Source organism: Numenius arquata, chromosome 3, assembly GCF_964106895.1.
Source record: "Numenius arquata chromosome 3, bNumArq3.hap1.1, whole genome shotgun sequence".
In the NCBI taxonomy this organism is placed as follows: domain Eukaryota; kingdom Metazoa; phylum Chordata; class Aves; order Charadriiformes; family Scolopacidae; genus Numenius; species Numenius arquata.
This window is the reverse complement of record NC_133578.1, coordinates 9,627,454-9,650,127: the sequence shown is the minus strand read 5'-3', so window position 1 is coordinate 9,650,127 and position 22,674 is coordinate 9,627,454. Positions and strand designations below refer to the sequence as shown.

At 37.7% G+C, this 22,674-nt stretch overlaps 1 protein-coding gene across 4 annotated transcripts in view; it reads right to left on the bottom strand.

Moving 5' to 3' along the window:
- DPP10 (dipeptidyl peptidase like 10) overlaps nucleotides 1–22,674 on the bottom strand; it is a 233,609-nt gene that overhangs the window by 23,516 nt on the left and 187,419 nt on the right. For 3 of the 4 annotated variants that reach the window (XM_074145792.1, XM_074145794.1, XM_074145791.1), the window contains 6 exons: nucleotides 13,683–13,806; nucleotides 11,532–11,570; nucleotides 10,109–10,216; nucleotides 5,596–5,687; nucleotides 4,022–4,069; nucleotides 3,178–3,299 (listed from right to left, as the gene is read on the bottom strand). In XM_074145792.1, coding sequence (XP_074001893.1) covers nucleotides 3,178–3,299; nucleotides 4,022–4,069; nucleotides 5,596–5,687; nucleotides 10,109–10,216; nucleotides 11,532–11,570; nucleotides 13,683–13,806 — 533 coding nt within the window. The remainder of the gene's footprint in view (nucleotides 1–3,177; nucleotides 3,300–4,021; nucleotides 4,070–5,595; nucleotides 5,688–10,108; nucleotides 10,217–11,531; nucleotides 11,571–13,682; nucleotides 13,807–22,674) is intronic. The other variant, XM_074145793.1, reaches the window with a different exon arrangement.

Genomic DNA, 22,674 nt, shown 5'->3' with positions numbered 1-22,674 from the left:
AAGTAGAGCTGAGGTTGCTGTTCCTGCTCTGAGGACCCCCCTCATGCAAACTTGCAAAAGAAAATGTTGCGTCCCCACCCCCAGCACGGAATTTAGGCACGGGAAACTTAGTTTTGTCTCAGTTTTAATTATATGCAGGCAGTCACTATTGGGCTAGGAAGGATGATGCAGAAAAGCTGAAGTCCCTGAGGACTCCATGGCAGATGAAGGCAGGGAACCTCTGAAATTAGGAGTTAAGACTCCTCTTTTTTGGAGAAAAAAAGATTCCCTTTGAGAGCAGTTCAGAGACAGAGCTTAATTTATGTGTTTTGAGTCATCCTGAGGAGGTTGTCTCTCTCAATTAATTATGGCACGAGCTTAGGGAAACTTAAATACCTGAAATAAATAGCATGATGCCATTCACTGCCTCTGACAGCCTCCACTAAAGATTTTTATCAATTTCATTCTCTGCCTCAAGGGACACTATTGACAAAAATCTTACAGGTAGATTGCTGACAAATCACAGCTTTCTGCCGTAGCTCTTCAAAAGATAATTTCCTCAGCTGTCTCCTTTTCTTTGATTTTTGTTTTGTTGGTTTTTTTTTTTTTTTCCCCCCAGCTCTTTTTACTACTTCTGAATGTGTCATTTTGCTTTGAATTCTGATTTAAGAAAGACCATGACTGGGGCGGGGGGGAAGCACTGGCATTTTTCAGGCCAGCTCTATTTGTTGTACTAAAAGATGGAAGGATGATGGCAGATTTTAAAAAAGAGAGATTACAGTAGATTAAAAAGCTAATCAGAAAAGAGAAAGACAGGCTTGTGCTACAAGCATTGCTCATCAGAATCAAGCACAGCACCTGGATTTCCCATTGACCTCCTATAACTAACACTAAATCCACAACTTACTTCCTGCTGTATAAATTGGGAAAAAAACTTACTCCCTTTGTGAAGTATCTTATTTGAGTGGAGAGATTAACACCTGTTAGACTTTATGAAGTGCTAAAGGAAAAATTCACAAGCAGTGTGGAAAGTAAGTGTAAAGGATGTGCTCGCCAAAGCTGAGAGGTTGTAGAGCTGGTCTTCTGTCCACCGGGCTAGAAATAACTCCTCACTCACGAGGGTCTCTGGAGACAGATACAGCTTGGATATCGAGATAGATCTGGCTGAGGGTAACTAAGAAGGAAAAACTATCCTAATAAAGGTGCTCATGGGTAAACAGGAGGTGGAAGAATTGAAACTTCTATAGATCAAACCAGCCCAGAGACCCCCAAGGATTTTTTCTGGGCAAATTGCTTTTGTAACAATTCAGTCAGGTGTTTTTGTATTGGAAAATGAGTGTGTATGCACATAGGTGTGGTGTCATCTGTCTCCTTAAAGCAGTTTACCTTGTACTCGTACAACAACTCCCCACAGAAGAGTTTTAATACCTGCTCTATGGTGATGTCATAATCAACTTTGATACCGTCAAATATCTGCCCCATTTTGCAGAGCTGTGGCAGTACATGGGGGCCACGCTGCTGCCATAATTGTCAAGCTCTAACGACACACAAGAGAAGACCTCTGAATAACCCCAAGTTGACAACTGTACATTAATGTTAGAGGCAGGAAAAACTTAATGACGGTGTTTTATCATCCCTGCCCAACACCTGCAGTTTAGGGCAGTCTACTGGTTGCAACTCAGTGGAGTGTAGGTTTAATCCTGGGAGGATGATCTACAGTCTTACCAGCTCAAAGAGAGAACTGCCATCCCCAAAGTCAGTGAAAGTCATGAGCTTGTGTGAGCAATTTCATGTGCAACTTTCTGCTGGCGTCCACATTTTTATATCAAGGGAAAACGTTAAAAATTACAGGCTGAATACACTTTGCTAAAATAATAACAAGAAGCTATGGTTTTGGGCCCTAGGACATTGCTGAGTCAGGGCAAAAAATTCTTCCCAATTTACCAGCCCTCCCTCTTGCAGGAATCTGAGACTTTCCCCACAGGACTAAGCCAAGCACAAGGGAAAACTCTGCTTAAACCACGAGGAGCTCATTACTAGTGCAGTCTTTACTAAGATAAGGATTAGCTCCATAACTTCTGCCGCAGCTTTAACCATATATAAACCATACAGTTGGCATATATTTTTTTCTAATCAGCTATGTATTATAGGTGCACTTCCACAAAAAAAAAAAAACAAAACAACCGCAACCTTATTTTAGCCAATATATATTCATAGTTTGTTTGTTTGAATTGATTCAATTCTCAAGCAGGCAGATATTTTATTTTTGTGGAAAAAAAAAAAAAAAGTACAGTTGAAAAAGAAATAAAAAAAATACATGCAAATAGAATGGGCTATTCACATGTATTTCAGATGAATTGTGTTCTACTGTTTTCAATCTGATGGTAGCTGAGCAAAAATATTGGGAGCACATTGTCTGTAAAATACTGGAAGTTTCAAGGTCTACAGGTCTAGCTATACACTTTATTATTGATTGTCTCATGCCTTTCTGAACTTGTTTTTATAATCTTACTTATTTATCAGTGTTTATTTCCCAGGTGTACGTTATAAATTTCTCAGTGTGGGGTTGTTCAAAGTTTTCTGTTTATACATACCAGCTCTGAACCCAGTTGGTGCCATTTGGTGCTACTGGAATGCAGCTAACAATAAAAAAAAAGTTATTTATTGCAATTCTATTGATAAAGGGGATCTATCTATGTGGATTAAACCATACCTGTCTTTTGGTAGATAAATACACATGTATATACACATATGTGGGTATGTATAGATATACTGTACATGCACATTTATACATACACAGAGACACAGTGTTATAGAAAGCAGGCCCTCATTTTTTAAGTTGATGTAGTTGCACAAGATCAGTCCCAACACATACCATAATGAAGCGGTTATGAACCACCACACCATCAATATAAATACCACATTTTTTGGTGAAGGATTTTTATTCAGGGTAAATTTAAAAGTCAATGTCCTTTACTAGGACTGAAGGGCTAGGATTGGAGCAGCTTTCTGATATCACTTGTTATTTAGCTTTTACACAGAACGTCTTTACTTGCAGTCTTGCAATAAGCTCTGTACAGAACTTTGAGTAATCCACTACTGAGCTAAATGTTAGAATCCAGCCTAATGCACTTCTCAAGGGAATACATTAATTCAGAAGCAAACACAGAACTATTAGACACTGTGCATTTGACTCACCTTTACAGTGTAGTAAAAAATGCCTATTCATGGGGCTAAACTTAGCACTGAAGTACGTGCACTGGTCTTTCAAGAAGTTGCATGAGAGACACTGACGATTCAATGATCCCACTGTTGATACACTGGGGAAAAAATTGACCAGAAACATTTTCCATTGGAATAAAATACAATAAACCAATAATTAGCTCATCACAGTGATAAAATTTGTTTCAGTCCCTAAACTTGCCAAAATTTCACTGTCTTATTTCGTGCCTGATGCAAACTGTTTTCAGATGACTCAGTGGACTACTGTTCTGTAAACTGGGCAACGTTGACAGGATCCAAAGCCTGCCCAAAGCAGGACAGGAGTTCCAATAACTAGAGTGCTGCGGGGTAACAATGTTAGTAGGAAACCATGAAAAGCCTCATTAACTTCAGATTTAAGCACTGAGGTTTGAATAAGAAGGACGTGCTTTGCCCACACACTTTAAAATGCAAGATTAGACCCCATAAATATTATTTTTATTTAGAAGATTTTAATTACTTTTAAAAATATAGTCATATTACATGCTTGCATTTAGGTTTAGCTTTTTAGATGCTTGTAAAGGACTAGTGAAGACATAAGTGGTAAAAACATTTTGCATTAAAATCTCTTCTGTTTTTCAAGAAATGTAAAATATCATCAGCATTTTTAGTTTTGAAAAACCGATTCTTTCCTTCTTACAGCTCAAGTGTAGTAATTTTTACCTAATATAAATGATTACCCAAGCCACAAACCAGCAATTAATCTCACATTTTGTGAGTCATTACAGCACTTAGGGCTTGGGATGAAGAAGCTGTTAACACAGCCCCAGGTATTTCTTACCTATGTAGCTGTCTTCCTCTTGGGGATTCTTCAGTGCTTAAGAAATAACTGTGCTCAAAAGACGAACAAAGTTAAACTCAGTTTGGTAAACTGCCTGATTTGGATGGTGTTTAGAGAAGTGAGAGTCATCATCAATAACATTTTTTAAAATTAAAAATTCCCAAATATACATGAAGATCAAATACATAAATCTAAGCTCCACAACTAAATTTATAGCCAGTATACAGCGTAGTTATTTCAGATGCTATATGATTTCATATTAAAGCAGTGATGAACACAGTAGCTCATAGTTTCTGTTTAATTCCTGAAATACCCTGGAGCTCCAGTAGCAACTAGGACCCCTTTCTGCATATTATAAATACAGAAGACAAAGTTCCTCCTTCACTCCCAGAATTTACGATATAAATCCAAGGAGTAGAAAAAGGTCACAATGAAATCATATCAAAAATTACAACAGGCCTTATGATACTCAAAAGCCTTTTTGAGCTGTAGAACGACTTTTCTTCTATCTAGAGACAGAAGCTCGCACCTCAGGCAACAGTTTACGGACAAGGTTGCGTGGGTGGGAGAAGGCTTAGTAGAGCTGCTGCAAGAATATCCAGACAAGTCCTTGATGTGTCCCAGATGAGATCCCCACAAAATTTCTGCTTGAGAGGCAGAAGGAGGGTAAGGAAGTCCTCTCAAATGGCTGAGACAACCCACATGCAGTCTGCCACCTCTCTGCAGGCTGAGTGCATCCAGACCTCATTTTTTCACCTGAATCTTGAAGAAGTGTCAAGAAATTCTCCACAGATTTATTTTCAAAACCCATGGAAGGACTGGTCAGAAAGGGGGTTTCTCCAGTACCAGCGGAGATGATAGGCAGCTTTTGCAGCTTGAAAAACGTCCTTGCTGAAATATCATTTATTTTAAAGAAAATCAGAACTAGACACATCTGTTTATTTTTTGCCATGCGAAGACTAACCAAGATCCAATGAAGTTATGTGGAGCCTTCAGATGTTTTGCGTCAGTTCTTTACTGCTCCCAAAAAACACCAAGTGTGTGCTGCATTTTCTTCCCACTATAGTGCTAAGGAGGGCTTTGGAAAGATTTCTGTCTGAGCGATCTCTGTGAAAATCGGGGGTTTGTATAATCACTCAATATAATTTGTATTTATGAGGTTGAATCAGATCCCCAACAAAGTCCAGGGTTCTCATGCAGAAACTAAGCAAGCATGAAAACTGAAGAGGTAGGGATTTTATCGAGTGAAAATTTACTATGATTTCTTTTCTGGAATCCAGGAAAGGGCCACCAAAATGTTATTACTGCTGCATTGTGTGTTTTCTTTACTTAAAAAATACAGTGAGTCAACTGATGTCATGGTATGCTCATTTTCCCTCTGCATAAAAATACACCCAGGAATACATTGGCAGATAAATTGTCTGACAAACGCATTTTATGTACTTGGCAGTGCAAAATTTATAGTAATGCTCAAAAATGAAAGAAATATTGTTACTTAATTTTAGCTTCAGTTAAATGGATTCTGTTTTAATAACTCTGATATTTTCCTAAGTAGAAAAGAGAATAATGCTTACATCTTTTGAGTATTTTCATCATACGCCAGGATTTTGATAACTTCCCAGTTTCCTGATGTCAGGTGTCTCACACTGATTTGTTCGCTTTTAGCCTGGAGAGAGATGGAAAATAATAACTTTAACCTTACTTGTTACATTTTTCTTTGCCTAGCAGGATTTGTCTGCATGTCATTACTGATTACATCTGTTTAAACTTTAATGTGCAACATAACATCTTTAAATCACAAACCTCACCTTTTGACAGGCCTGAAGTATGCTTTCCTTCTCACATATAAGCTTTTCAAAATCATTAAAATAATCTCATTTTCCATCACCATTTTTCTTTCAGTTGCCCACGTGCCAGCAGACAATACAAGCCCTATACTTCAAGTTTTGTTTCTCTTAGTGTTTCTTTTCCTTTACAGGGCGTAGCAGGGGAATCTAACTCAGACTCCTTTAAGCAAAACCCTGCACCAGAGTGTGCTCACCAAGCTTTCATATTTATCACATAGAATCATAGAATTGTCTAGGTTGGAAGGGACCTTTAAGATCATCGAGTCCAATCATTGATCTAACACTCCCAAAACCACCACTAAACCATGTACTGAGTCAAGATAACCACAAAGATGCTGTGCCAAGACAGGACACCACCATCACCACCCTCATGTGAGGAGCCAGGCAAACCTCTACACGCAATGCAGCACACAAACTCAGACACAGAAGTTCACAGGATCTAACCCTAGTTAAAGCCCCTGCTCCACCATACACGCAGGAGAAGCCTCTCTTTATCCAGGGTCTATAAGGAGAGTCTAAGAGTAGCCTCCAAATTTTGGCAACTGAAACAAATGCTTACAAGTTGGGGAGCACCCCATGCTCCTGTGCATAAATTGTTTCTATCCCAGTGTGACTATAGGAAAATAACTGCTTCAAGGGGAAATTCAAAATCTCTCTCAAAGAAAGCAATGGCAGTTTCCTCAGCCAATGCACTGGGGACTGAATGAGGAAACATCAGGATGCAATGCATATCTACCTTGAGGCAAAACCAAACTCTTTGGCTGGAAGCTGCAGCAGACTCCTCATCAGACACACGTTAAAAACAATGAAACCTGAAGACTGAGAAGCTCATTTGAGAGTGCTTCCTAGCACAAAAGATAAAATTCTTGCTTAGACTTCTATAGATTAAAAACTTCAGCCATGAACATACTCAAAGAGGTTTTTTGAGTGTTTTTTCTGTACTAGGGCTATGATGCTCAGCCTGGATAAAAATTACTAGTTTTAAAATCCAAGACAAATGTTATAAAGAAAAGAACTGATACTTCAGCTTATATTTCAGCTTTAGTGGGTGAAACTGAGAAGCTGGAGCTACAAAGGAGGTCAGAGGGAATATTTAATGGTTCTTTCCGGCCTTGAACCATGTGAATCCAGAGCACCAGTCCATACCTAATCACAGTGGCCTCAGTGGTTCTGTGGCCTACAAAACCTCATAAAGGCAAAGAGGGTTTTTTTGAATCCCTGTATTTCTGAACTGTACCTTGTAAACTCTGAGCTCTACATCAACAGCAGCAATAACTAGAAAGCACAAAAGGACACCTATGAGGCATGTCTGGAAATGGCAAGGCAGAAACAAGTGCCTTAGAACTGATCTGTTTTGTAATAGATCCACACACACAAAAAAGAAAAGAATAATGTAGTAACTCCATGTCAAGTCTTGCAAGTACCAACTGAAATCAGGACGTTGTGCTAAGTGCTGTATATATGTTTATGACAACAGTTCCCTTGTTCAGGAAGGTTCTCAAATTCAGTGCTGTCTGCACGAATGATTAAAATACAAATTAGTGATTTATTATAAGTGACTTTTTCTTCTCTAGAGAAAGAGAAGCCGTAACTATTGAAAGAGATATTTAAATATTGAGATCACAGAATCTAACAAGAAACAGCAATAAAAAGCCCAGCCAAGCATTAATAAACATGGTTATTTTTCAAGGTTACAGCCATAATACATAATTTATGAAGCTTGCAGGAATTTCTTGCCTTGATCCATTAAAGTTATTTTCTAATTCTTATTTTGTGGTTGGAAAAAAGAGACTTTCTAGAATTGTAAAACCCCAAGTAAGAAATTTCTAGATATATCACACTATTCAATCCTATTTTGAGATTAGTTTCTTTTAAATATTTCATAATTTACTAAAAGCATTTAAAAACTTAATCCAGCCCTCTACATTCAGACAGTAAATAATATATGATAGACAGTAACCTTTTAAACAGTAACCTTCCCTTGCAAAAAGATTTAATTAGATGCTTCTGCTAACCTGCTTTGATTATAACATTGACACATGCTTTCCTAAAGTACAGTCAAAGAAATGTAGCCCAGAAAGACCATCGTTTGTCAGCACTTGTTGTAAGATTGACAAATAAACCTCAGTGATTAAGTTAATCTAAAGTGAGCCATTGAAACTTACTTCTTTGTCACGGTATTTTCACACTCATGTTGTGTTTTAACTTTTCTGGACTTGGAGGCCGATTTCTGTAATGAGCTGATTTCTGTACCGAGTAGTACCGAGAAGCAACAAGAATCTGAATGCCAAATTCCAATGTTATCTGAGCTCCATCACAAAAACCCTGTGATCATCTGGGTACCGGCAACCTGCTGACTGCTTTAAATTCTGCAGGGTACCTGTTATGCCGCTGTCGTTCTCACAAGGTGTGACAAACATCTGATGTGACAAAAGGCTTTATGTGCAACGGTTAATATAATTTTTATGCCTCCATGTTTGCTTTAGAAATAATGGACAATCAGATTAATGCAGTGTGTAAAACACATCATATAAACACATTTCCTATCCTTTATTGCTCTATATCAGCCCCATTACCACACAGAATGTTGCTTACTGATGAAAAATGGCTGATACATGGGATATCACATTTCCTCTTCTCAGGAGCAGGTATATACTTAAAGCCAAATTTGTCATTGGTGATACCATTCAGACTTGTTTATATTCATGGTGACGGTGGTCAAAATAGAAGTATTTTTGATTTTTGGAGCTGTACAGTACTCAGGACAGTACTGTAATTCTGCCTAAAAGGGACAGAATACTAAACTCTTAATTATAAGCTCGACTTTAAACGTTACTCTGGTGGGAGTAAAACATGTATTTAACAGTAGGTATATATTTAATTATCTTATTGAATAGGAGTGGGCTTAATCTTTTGCTTAAATATTGTCCTGAATTAGGATCAAACTTCCTAGGCTCTTTAGTAGTGAAAAATGTCAGATCCTACAGGTTTAAGGCAAATTTGATTGTATCTGTAACATCCTTGGGAATGTTCTGAGTTAATTTTTAGATCTACACCATTGTTATTTCATGTATTTTAAAGATGCTTATTCATATTGGGAAGGAAACCAAAATAAGACTTGATTGACTAAATGGGTTTGTTCTGGTGTGAATTTTTGTCTGGTTACTATTTTAATACATCTTTACCAGATCATCGTCTGAGTTACTGTTTTCTTTAGAAGGCAGAATTTTACATGTCTTTGATCCCTTTCTTCTTGTCTGATTCTTTCCTGTTATATTTACCCTAGTGAATGAGTATCTTGTTCTTGCTTCTTCAGGTTAAATTTTCATTAAAGATCTTTTGCTCTTTTTCCATCTACAGTCACTGCGAACATATTTCAGACTTAATAATGTTCATACCAGAGCACTGTCATAAAGGGAGATAATAGACTTGCCTCGTGCCAAGTCTGCTATTTTGATGTTTTGGGTACCTTTATAATCCCTCCTATATCATATGGCTCGCTAAAGTATCTGGATTAATGCTCTGCTGATTTAAATAGATGCCTTGGAGTGCTCCGTTCCAGGGCATAATTTCCTTTATTAGTTCATCACATCTTCATATTGGTGACCTTCAAAGTCATAGTGCAAATTTATCTTCTTTCAGATTCTGCTTTGGAAAAAGCAATGACCCTGGGAAATGAAAGCCACTGGAAAATATTGCAAAGGGTAATACAAGAGTCCTAATTTTCACAAAATTTTAAGTATTGAGTATTGCCTCACTTTACTGTTTTGTGTAAGACCACAATTATGAATATTCTGAATCAACATTTAAAATTACACTTATGCATATATAGTGTATATAAAGAGGGTAAAATGTGCATTTTTGCTGTCTCTTGAATTTCTGTGCCTATAAAACATTATTATTGACAGAAGGGTTTAACAAGAAAACATCTCTTCTTGTCTACAGAGGTACAAAGAAAACATGAAATCTTCCAGAGAGAATACTTTGGAAGTACCTTTCATTTACAGACCATACGTGCCACGACAGCAGAAGTCTAAGAAAAAAGAGAGCGCTCCACTTACTCAGCAGGAAGTTATAAATACGTCCCTCTGCACCACATGACAACCTGGACAGGACAAATGACCACGATACGAGTGTTCAGACACTACTGAAATGCAAGCCTTTGCTTGGGTCATGTGTTCTCAGTAAAAGTCCTAGATGACCACTAGGATATTAAAAACAGCCTGAACCAAAACCTTACCTGAACCATAAACATGGCTATGTGGTGAAATTCACCCCGGCCTCCCTGCTTCACTGGGACAGTCATGAAGAACTTACTGCCGTCCTTGGAGAAAACGGGTTCTTCATTCTACAAAGGTAAGATTGTGTCAGTTTGTGACACTTTCCATTAAACTTCTTAACAAAACATCAGCTTCGGTGTTTTTGTCTCCTTGGTTTTGGTAGTTGCTATGGTCATAAAACAACTGGAAAAAAATCCTTAGATTTTAAACATATTCTGCTAAGATTAACAAAAATGTCGTGGCTAAAGGTAACTGTAGTTCATACTAGTAGTTACCATTGTGCAATCTTGTCCTAAAGCATGGGTTACAGCCCTTGCAAAACTCTCCCTCCCAATGGTATTCTGGTAGCCTGATCCCTAATGCAGCAGGACTTTACAGGATACATTCCGTTACAGACATCCAATTAACGACAGAGATAAGTCCTACTAGTGATGAGGAGATCAAAGGTTTCCACGGTCTGGACTTAGCAAAATATTACAAAGTACATGCTTAACACTCATTGATTTTGATAAAGTCATATGGAAAAAATAAGCACATTGAAGTGATATTCTGAATCATGATCTTACCATAAATTGTAGCCTGATGTGATACCATCTCTCTATGTCTAATTTTACACAGAAATATTAAAGGAAAATGGCTTGCTATAAAAGCATAGATTTTTAAAAACGATTTCTCATTTGCACATTGCAAAATGAAGCTTGAAATATATTTTAAATAGAATGTGTTTCATTCATTTATTGGATAGCTCTTCTGAAGCTATGAAAATGGAATCATTTGCTGACATATTAGTTCAACACATTGTTCTGGGTATGAATTTAGAAATATTCTTATGCATTCCTATTATAGCCCATATGACCTCTAATCTTTGAACTCCTTTGTGTTTAATTTGGTAAGGTTATTTTTTAATCAGAAAAAAATCAGCAGAGTATATAGGACATGGTTGAAATGGGATTCATCTGATCCATCTTTAACCATCCAAGAGTTAGGTAGTTAATTGGCTGGTCATCTAAGTGCTTACTTAACTGAATGCAGAGATATCGGAAACTGAAGGGAATATTGCCTCTGGAACCTAGACAGATGTCTCAGTTTGAAGGGCTGAGAAGCGCGTATCTCTCCACCACGGACACGGTCAGCTAGATAGTGAAATATCTTCTGTGTGATGCTAAGTGACAGGATTCCCGCTAACAGAGCAACAAGCTGCCATCTGAATGTTTACATAGACTCTGCTATAATCTTCAGCTGTTAAATTAATTTAGGACCCTGAAAAGTATTTAACTTTAAAAGGCATGGATTTTAATAGCTTATAAAATAACATATAATTAAATGAAAATTACAATGAAGCAATTTCACATTATACACCCAGAAATAGCATTTATACTATACCTGTTTAGGAAGCCACAGGTCTGACTGCATTTCATATTTCTAAAAAACAAAAAAATTGCTTTATGGAATAGCTATAGATCAAAAATATATTCCACATTCAGCAAAAGGTCTCTTGCTATTTCATGGTTTTTTTCTACTTTGTTACAAACTTCACATCTCTTCCTTGGCACTTCTATTGAAACAAACAAACGATAATTTAATTACAAAGTCAGCTGCTTTAGTCAGAGTTTTTCGTAGAACACCACAGGGGACCTAAGAATGCTTTTTTCAGTCCTTTCTGATTAGCTATCAAGAAGCTTTACACAGGCAGTTCTATTTGTTTTTTAGCTCTAGGCATCATCTGAAAACTGGATATTTTAGGTCCTTCATCAACACTGGGCAAACAGCCAGCATCAAGCTCAAATTGTGAGACCTTTTCAAATCACAATCCCTTGCTTTAATGAATTGCAGTGTGGCATTAGTGAAGAGAAAAAAAAATAAATGCAAATGATTGTTTTTTATTGGTCACACTCGTATTTCATATCATGCCATCTAAAAAACGCCTCAAATACCACCCACACATTGTTGGAGAAAATATAGAATATATGTCAACTGTTGTAAATTGTCACAGTCACACTGAAGTAATGAAAATTTATTAGCTTTAGAAGCATCTGTACATATACGGCCTGAAAAATGAAAAATCTGTAGCTACTATAGCAGCTGCTTTTTTTACAGTACTTTTTGGAATTGAGAACACATGCAAAACGCTAAAAAAAAAATAAAAAAGGTTTACAGTTGCGATGGTGGGCCACAATGTTCAATTGTCACAATACAGCCTTTTCGCATCCATTTACGAGTTCAAAAGCATCACCTTATCCAGCAGATGCAGCGGGGGAACTTTCTGGGGCTACAAGCGTCAGCCCGGTCTGAGCTGTGCTCAGCATGGTGACGCTGCATCGCTATCCTTCACCCACCTACAAAGTCCTTCATTGCACTTTATTTCTTCTGGAGTGGGACTTCTCAATCTCTCTCTTATATTATGTCCTGGATTACAGCTCCCTGGATACCCACTTCAGAGAAGTCCAATTGACCTTGGAGCACACAAGGGTTTCCTTTCAGAAACGACTGCTCACAGTGGTTCCTGACCGACTTTCTTTATAAAGGGGCACAAGGCTTGCTGGAACCAGGTAAAAAGCAACAAATCTCCATGTTCACAATCTTAATCCATAGTTTGGGGATTTACTCCAGGTTCTGAGTCCAGAAAAGTAACCTGCACTAAGTAGCAAAAAAAGCAGAAAAGCTCGGAAATAATCCCTAACACTTCAACATGACTGACTTCCATAGTAGACACTGATTGGAGCCTTTTCACTCAGAGGCCAAACTTAGACCTACATTAATCACTCATAACCATTTACACTGCCAAATTATACCCTGTACTTCAGAGCATCTGTTGGTACTGATATTAGCATGTTTAGAAAATATTTATACTTTTAGCTAGTTCTGGGAAGAGACTGTGACTCAAAATGGGAAAGTGGCCAACTGCATTCAAGATGCAAGACTCTGAAAACGGAGAGATGTAATGCAGCAGTGTCAGAAGACAAAGTCCGGGTCAAGGGATAGGACGCAGCTGGATTCAAATAGAAAAATGTATTTCAGCTTGGCTTACGTTCAATATGAAATATCCCTATTGCCTTTCAATTTTATTTTTTCCTGAAGTTATTTAATTCTGCTATCAAATTTGCAGGAATTATCAGAATTTTACACCTTTTCCTTAAACATATGTAAGCTGTGAGGGATAGAAAGATCTGAAATGAAACTCTGGAGGGGGAGAGAAGAGAAACCAGGCAGCTGAAATTATCTGATGGAAGACAAGCTTGTCACTGCACTAGCTATATCCAAAGTACACGATGTTCAGCAACTGCAGTTTCCACTGAAGTTAATGAATGAACAAAGCTTAGTAATTCTGAAAATGTCACTCAAAGTTGCTAATTGCATGAAATCATTTCACTAGATTTGGAATTTTCTCACATCCATTTCCTCCCTGTTGACTAATTACATTCAGCTTGCAGCTACTGCATCTGCAAACTGATTTCTGAAAATCTTTTTCTGACTATGAAAGCAAAATGCAGGAAGAAACCTTGAAAAGAGAGCTTAGGAAAAAATCCAACTTACCCTGCTGCAAGCCCCAGTTGTAGTTTCACAAACTGTAAGGATGGAGATATTCTGAGGTCTGCTTAACCATCTCACCACAGCCTTGGTGTTGCTTACCCATTTCACCATGGTGATGTAATATTCCCTAAATAAACATTTGAAAACACAATGTTCATATCATTCCTATTTCAGATTAGACTCTTCTAAAAAAACATAGATACAGTTCATCAAATGCTGGATTTGTACTGCATCACAGTATCAGTACTGAGGGACGGAGGGATGGAAAAAACAACCCCAAACACCCAGCATCTGTGTTCCTACAAGTGGGAAGGCTCAGTCCTAATGCGCTGTTCCCCTGGGAAATTTGTACTCCTGTAGCACCTCCTTCTCAGCCATTTGTAATATATACACTTTACCATCTGCAAAACGCATACTTGTGAAACATGTTTGTGAATATACATGAACCATGTACTTGTTGGCCAGCTTAAAAATGAACACTAGATTTCAACAGACACTACTATTTTCCCATACCAAATACCATCAGGAGACACACATCATTGCAGAAGAATCCAGCCCTACTGCCAAACAAAAAACCAAAAAGGTCTCTGATGTTAGAGGGCAGACAAGACCCCTTTAAAATGTCACTTGTTATTTTATAACAAGTATTTTATAATGGGACTTCTGCATAAAGGGAAGTCACACTCAGTATCAGTGTGTCAGCTTCCATTTTAACAAATATCAGACAAATTGTCTGTCCCTCAATGACTTCAGCTGAGCATGGGAAGCTTCCCAGGCACAGACTCATGGTATGGAGTATGTGCCTCCCTCTTCCCTAATTCCTGTTAGGCTGTCAGATTGGGGATGTTACGGAGGAAGACCTGTTGCAGCTTGTCATCCCAGCCAGGCTATTTGCTTCACATCTCCACTCATGGCAGCTGGCAGCTTTCACAGTCCAGCTGAGTTACGTGCAACAGTGAAGCAAACTTGTCTAGAAACTCAGCCCCTCTTTAAAACAAGGGTCTTAGCTTGCATATAATTAGGCTTTTAATCTAATGCTGATGGAGATCTCATTAGTCTTTTGACAACACATTTAATTATACATTCAAAAGACTTCTTTCTAGATCAAAGATGCTAAGTAGCGCCAGCAGCAAAGTTGTGTACAACTCTAATGCTGCACGCAGGAGATGCAGGAGGCAACAATTCACCGCAGCTTCACCCAGCCTTGCTCTGGTGCTACATTTGAAGAACACAGCTGAACAACCCAATACGCACAACTTCCTTTTGGCTTTTATGTTTGACTTTTAGTAAGAGATATTTTCACATGTGGATACCAAAATGATGACTAGAAATGATGATATATTCTGAGCCTAATACTTAGTGGGTTTTTTTTGTTTGTTTAAAAAGCTTTTTAACTTACTGAGGAGCAAAAATGTATGCCAAAAGTCACACAAGATTTAACACAAGATCAGATGATGCAGCCAACAAAGCAATGATCCAACAAACAAACTGAAGAGTGCAACACCATATCTCAGTTAACTGGTTCCTCACAGCAGAACTCAAGAAACAAGAGTTCAAAACTTCTCCCTCTGCAGTCGTGCCTTCATAAGGCCGTCCAAAACCATTGCAACTGTGCATACAGAAGCCCAAAGATAGCCAAAAGGAAATGTTAAAACAGGTATATAAGGATTACCTCCCTCTAGTGGTACTTGGACATCAAGATAAGACAGCATCTGCTGACAGGAAAGCCCAAATTATCCCAGAACCAAATTCTACAAAATAGACCCTTAGCTGTTCCATTTGAAAAAGCTTCATTGAATGATGGAAATAGGAGATTCAATCCTTTGGAATCCAGCTGAAATACTAATTAATAGTCCAAATCAAACCATAACATCATCTTCCATTACTAACATAAACTCCTTGATCATGGAAGTGAAAATAAAAGATCATTTAAAAATTCCATTTTTTCCCTCTTCCATCAACTATGCATAAAAAATATGTTCAAATTTCACTACATTATGACTTGTTTATCAGGAGCGTAGTGCAGTGTGTATATAAATATATGTAGAATCACATACCCTTCTGAAATTAAATACTGTCTCCAGGTAATGTTCTTTTGTAATTCAAAGTTTTGCAGTTAGTCTATTGTTTCATATATACAGTGCACATACACACATACAGAGTAGTGTTGTTGCAGGTTCAAGTTTGTAGAAGAAAATCATATGTTTTTATTAGATTGGCTGATACAGTGGAATGAAACCAGAGAAGGCTGCAGGGCAAAAACTTTTTTAATTCTGAGGAAGCTGCTATCAGTTTGTGTCCCCAAACTTATCAGGCGTTTTTTGCAACTAACCTATTGTTCTAGTAATGAAAATGAGCACTCTCTCTTTTCCTCTAGATCCAAATAGACAAATGTACTGGAATTACTAGACCCTCTGCATCTGTACATACATTAAGTTTCCTCACAACATCACTTCAAAGAGGAAAGACTATGATCACTTTCTGGACAAAGGACTGAAGCAAGATATTACATAAAAACTTACATTCATTTTAGATCCTCAATCTGATACCCATTTAATTAGGTGCTCTACAACACTTTGTATGGTCAGGGCACAACTTTCATCCTTGTTTGGGAGCATTTCTTAAATCAGACTGTCAATTAATTTACTGCATGTCCAAAGAGTAACAAACACAATTACCAATCGCCTGTGCAATGTTAATTTAAACTCAGCGTATCACACAGGGGCTGTGTGGCAGAGACGGAATCCAGTTTTAGCATTCAATTGGCCCAATAAGAGCAGACTTTTCTCTCTTGCTGTGACTTGTTTTATTCAAGCTGTGTCTCCTCACCCCACTCCTAACTTTCTTTTTCCTACACTTTGTGTAGCCAGCTCCAGGTTTTTCCTTATCGATGCCTTTTCTCACAGCAGGGCCACTATAAGATGATCACAGGAACCATAAAAACCATTTGTTGATACCCATCTCCTGTATCCCCACCATCTCACAGATCTCAGTGTTCCCACTGGAATCCGTGATTGTCAAGAAAACTTCATTCAAACCCTGCCTCATAGACCTGCATTTTTGTTTTTTAGCACGTCCCTGTTTCATGGCCTAATCAAGTTTGTTTGGGTTTTTTTTTGAGTCTCTTGCCTCTCATCTGCCCTAGGAGTTTTTCCTTTCTGAATTCCAAAGAGATAGCTTTCCTCTTTACTCTGTATAAAAGCAGACAGAAAACAAAGAAAAAGCAGTCTCCTTCCACAGCATCCCCTGATCAGTCAATTTTGAAGGAGCTTGTACATCACTCACTTTATTCTATGATGGATTGAACCAGGCAACACATAAAAACAAGAGTTTCAAACTCCTTGGCCAGACAGAGAGCTATTTCTGATTCCACATTCGGTGTTTAAATCTGTTGCTTGGCTTCGACTTGGCCTAAGGCAATTATATAAGGTAATCAGTATGAAGAAGATACAGCTTTCCCTTAGGCCCATGAACCAGGAACATGACACGTGTACAGTCAGCTCAACGGTAGGAGCTGGAATATCTCACGTGTGCTGAGGAGGTGCTGCACACCAACAAAGGTCAGGACTTGGGTACTGAGGGGGGTGGAGGACATTCAGTGAGAAAAAAAAAATCCAACTGTAGGTGCTGAGAAAGCAAATGTCTTTCCAGAGCATATGGCAATTAACTTTTTTCCAAAGACTTGTAACTTGATCAAATCTGGATTCATTTTTCACTGCTGATAAAACACGGTAAATATCAAAGGTGTTTATCATCCTTTGCCAAGCTTGAAGACTTTTTTTTTTTAATCTTTCTCTCTTATAGAATGTTTTCCTTTATTTTGATTATCTTGATACACAGGTCTATGGAGGCAGTTCAACAGTTTGCTAATACATTTATCATCAGCCAAGAATGTCCAGCACGTTTTGTTTCACTTGTAAGTTTTGGGATGCTTGTGACTGGAGAGATATATGTGTGTATCTTGCTGGCTGTTATTGTAAGTGCTTAGCAAAGTCAACAGAGACAATAAGCTGAACAAAGGAAAGGGATTTGCACTGTGTTACAATGAAAGCATAGTTACAATCATCATTAAATTTGAACATTAGATGTTAGACTAACATCACGGGAAGATAACTCACTGTATTAAACTTAAAAATAACAAACTGTTCAAGAAAAAAAGTCGAACTTTGCAACTTCATACCATTCATTACAATGAAGAAATCTACTCTGATTTTAAGCCAATGAGCTGATTATGAAAGAAATCTGCTCATAAGAATTGCTGGAAGACATTTAACATTTATGGCAATGGAAAAAAGAGCCTTACTTTTGTTGACGGTTTTAATAGATTTGGATTTCAATAATAAATACAACAGGGTTCACCTAAAGAAAGCCAACCTATTATGCTCTACTAGCTTGCTGGCAGGTTGTTATTGAAGAAGGTAAACAACAGAAATTTGCACCATGCACAGTGCTCTAGAATATTTACTATATTCTTAAATTATTTATTTTGTTGTGTATTGAAAAGCATATGAGAATTTACAGATACTAATAGAAAATGTCATTCTCAGGAAAACATATGGAAAACAACACAAATTGAGACATGACCTGCAAGGCAGTTAAGATAACTACAGTTTGCTAGTATTTTGGTATACTATACATGACTTTATCTATGCATACACCAATTGATGTACTGCAGTTTTCTTCTGACACTAAGCCACAGGTATTTGGTTGGAAAGAGATTTTCTAGCTCCCCTTTCCATGGGTGCTGGTGGTCACCATCCTATCCAGGCTAACAAGCTCTGCTCCTCATTTCCTCGCAGCCATGCGAGGACCATCTTGGTAGCTCAGCTTGACAGGCTCTTATCATCCCCTTTGAATCCCCAAACTGGTATGGGTGATGCTCTGCCTTTACTGGAGATGGACAGAGCAACCTCCCTCAGTTTGCTGGCCATGCTTCTCCTAGAGTGGTCCAGCCTTGGTGACAATAAGCATGCCCTGTTATCTCCTATTCAGTCCCAAGCACAAATCCCTTGCAGGACGGCTGGGCAGGCAGCTGGGTCCCAGCATCTGCTGACCCAGGGGCTGGTCCTGGCCCATGTGCAGAACTCCCATTTCTTCCCATAGAACCGAGAAAGGAATAATCGATAAATACCTTGGCATTGCGTGCAAAAGCTTCAATAAAATGAAGTCTGTGAACATATTTTTATGCTGTCGGCTTTGGCTGAATAAATTACAGCCATTTGCTATAAGGTATGAATTAATCCTTTACATGAACCTTGTGAGATAGGCGTTGTTATTGACAAGTTACAGAAGAGGGGAGGGGCAGAAGTGTGAAAGAAGTGATTAGACATAGCATATCTAAGAAAAGCTGAAAGTAAACCCCAGTTTTCTTAATACCAAATTGCACACTCCCCCAGTCTTTCCAATTTCCAGTCATATCAAACAATCAAATAAGCTTTCTGTTCCAAAGCAAGGCTGACATAAACTGGCTGCCAGAAGTATAAAAGCAACCTTTCTAGATTCAAAAGGTGATTTCAAACTAGAAGTACAGAAATATCCAAATTATTTTGTTGATTTGGAAATGCAGGGATAATAAAAACATTGATGAGGCATTATTTGAATTTATGCAAACTGAATTTCTTAAGTGTTTTGGGTTCCATTACAAAAGATTAATTAAAATCAATAAAAATTACTTAAATTTGCCATACAAAGAAGAGTCTGACTGTACATTTCAGTCTCTTTAAAAGCAGGTATATATTAAATGAGAATGTGGACATCTAGCATTTTTTTCAGGCATTTAAATACTATTGGAAAAAGTAAGAAAAAAGCCTGACTGAATTTCTTACAGTGCATTTTAAAACTACCTGGTCAGCAGTGGCTGGTAACTGTGCAGAGCCAACACAGCTTGCTCACTATGGCTGAGAATGGGGAAAGCAGTAGATGACTTCCACTCAGAAACTTTCAAGAGCCAATACACAGTTCTAGCAGAAAAATCTTTTCATCATGTAAGGAAGCACAGCTCTACCCTAATAAGTGAACTGTAACTTCTTTCATGTATTATTTCACTTTTTCTCTTAATGATTTCCGCTTTGGAAAATCATTTTTTCTGCCTGACAAGCCAAAATTCAAGCATGGGTTTTGAAAAATCAGCTTGCATAATTTCTTAATATCGTATTAGTATCTTATATCTAAATATCACTAGTTACAAGGATTCTTTAGGTGTCCTAAGTCAGAGTGGTTTGAACCGACTGCTTGCACACCGTATCGCTTTTTCAGGATTTGCAGCAGGAGGAGAGTATTAGCTTTTCAGCTGGAATGTCAGGAGCTAGCGGTGTTTGAATGCGCACATATTTTATCTTACATGTATATTGGCTTTCTAGGACTAATGAGAAAAAAAGCCCTGCAGTAAAAAATCATGTTTGCCACTGAAGAAAACCTAATGTAATTGTACACATAGAATGGAAACACCAAGGGGGAAACAGTAATTGTACAGAATACAATCACATGTTTAAAGGAAGACTATCAGTCTTTTCATGGCATTAGCTGTGCACAGTAGATGGTAAATTTTTCCACAGAATAAAACTTTCAGAAGTAAATTTACAATTGATATCGCTACCTTTGTATCAGAATAACCTGAACAAAACTTAGGAAATATTACCAAGCATCTTTATAGAATCACTGCAAGAAGTAAATGAAGACAGAACATTGAATTTTCCCAATCTTACATCAAATTCCCAGATGCCCTAAAAATCTGAGAAACAATTTTCTGTCTTCAGAGGTCCTGCACTGCACGCAATCTGGGGAAAGCTGAGAATCTGAATGTTACTTTTTATGGTTATAAATAACAGAAAACCCACTCCCTACCCATTTGTGTGGTTTCTCTACGTAGGAGTGAATCTCTCCCATAGTAGCAGTTGGTTATGACTTGTACAATATGCATTTCCAAAATGTTCCTGCCTTGACAGATCCATAAACCTATATATGATAGTGTCCCATTCCATTTAATTCTGAAAGACTCCCATGACCTATTTACTAATGACTCCATAAGGAACCAATTAGATAGGCACTGAAAAAAATTGAGTGCTAAAAGTAGCTACTACTTTTACTAAAAAAGCTAATACTTTAAAAAAAAAGTTCCCAACCACTACAAACTCCAAAGATTTCCACTCTAAAAAGGCCTGTTCAAAGGTAATTCTTCATACCTGTATATATATATTGATATATGGAAAGAGGTATATATGAATTGATAACCAGTGTGATGACTGACTGCTACTCAAATCCAGAGCCAGAATGTAAGATTTACAATATAGTTGACTCACAAATATACAGTTTTCCTAAATTTTACAGCACCACATTATACCTTAATAGCTAAAATTAAGATGAAACTAACTTTTTTTCCAGATTTAAATAGTTTTACTCAGTCTTCTGATAGAGCAACAAAATGGAATTTTAAACATGACTATTATTTCAATTAAACAGCAACAATATCTTTATCAAGGACTCAAAAATCTGGCAAAGATGTGCCTTAAGTCTCACAAAAGAAATTGCACAAATTGAGCTATTGTTAGCCTTCGGCTTCAAGATGCAAAAAAGGTTTTAAGATACCACTATTCATTCGATTCACTTTTATTTTCAGTCTGCTGAATGAATCTGAAAAATATAGAGGGAAACCATAACATCTGAACAACATTTTCAATATTTTTTTTTCTTGAGGATATACACATTGCTTTCTCGTTTCACTTCTTCCCAAATTCTGACATTTAAAGGACGATTTTAATGCTGTTTAGGAGAGTTAAGATGCTAATCTTGATGGCAAGGAATGTCTTTCAGATCTTACACTATCACTTAAATTAATGAAGGGTTAGTAAGCAGCAGGAAACTTTATTAGGTTTTTCAGTGGTGGCCCATCAACAGAAAGAAAACACTTCAAAAAGCACAAATAATTCCAAATCACTCCTTTTACTAACACAATCAGTAAGCATTCCAGCTGACATAAATAATTGCAAGGCATAATTCACTATTAAATTATTCCTGCAATGAATTAGGGTACCTCAATTTGTGTAGAAGTGAGCTATGCCAACTTAAAATTGGTTGCAATGGTTGTGAAACAGTGCCCATGTTAACATCTTGATTATTTTGGGAACAATTACCCAAAAATCTTTCGGGTTTTGTAGCAACTGCAAAAATAACAACTATATTCAAAGGGCTTTTTTTAGCTAGAGGTAGCTTTATGGTTGCCAATCCTTTCCATGTCCGTCCCCATCTGGAAACGCCCTGAGTAAAGAGATGAAGTTGCCAGATCTGAGTTGTGTTGACTCTTTTTTGTTATTATTACCTATATTATATAATAATTTAGGGTTATAAGATCATTAGCATGTGCACTGAAATCACAATGGGAATCTCATCAATACAACCGCAATTCTACAAACTGGAATATTCATATGGGACGGGATGAAAATTTTCTTGCCCTTCAACAAAATTTTCAAGGCACCTCAAGTGGGGACAGGTAATCGGGACCTCAGTTTAAGGAAGTAACTTTAGCAGGAGGGTCACCAGTTGCAGCCAGGCCTCAGTTCTTCAGCCCCACAGTCAAAGGGACTGTTAAATTAGCTCAGCGGTTTTGAAGCAGTTTCTCCCAGAACATACAGCACAGCCCTTAGCCTATGTGATCTGGTGGCATCACATCTCACCTTCTGTCACCTCACTGCCTCTGCCAGCCACGAAGAGAAATGAAACTTTCTGTAACCTACTGCATTTTAAAAGTTCAGAATATTTCTCTCTAAATGCGGGAACACCCTGATTACATGTGCTGTGCATTTGTAATACACTTCAATATTCTGCAACCTCATTTCAGAAACTGAAAGCAACAAGTTGGCACACAGCAAGGAAAGGCTGGGAGTGAATGCAGTAGCAACTTCAGAACCAGGGCAATGTTCAGCCCCTTTAGGGGTTTAGGATTTAGTTTAGGATTCTTAATTTCATATATTTCAAGTAAATTGGAGCTTCTCAGGACATC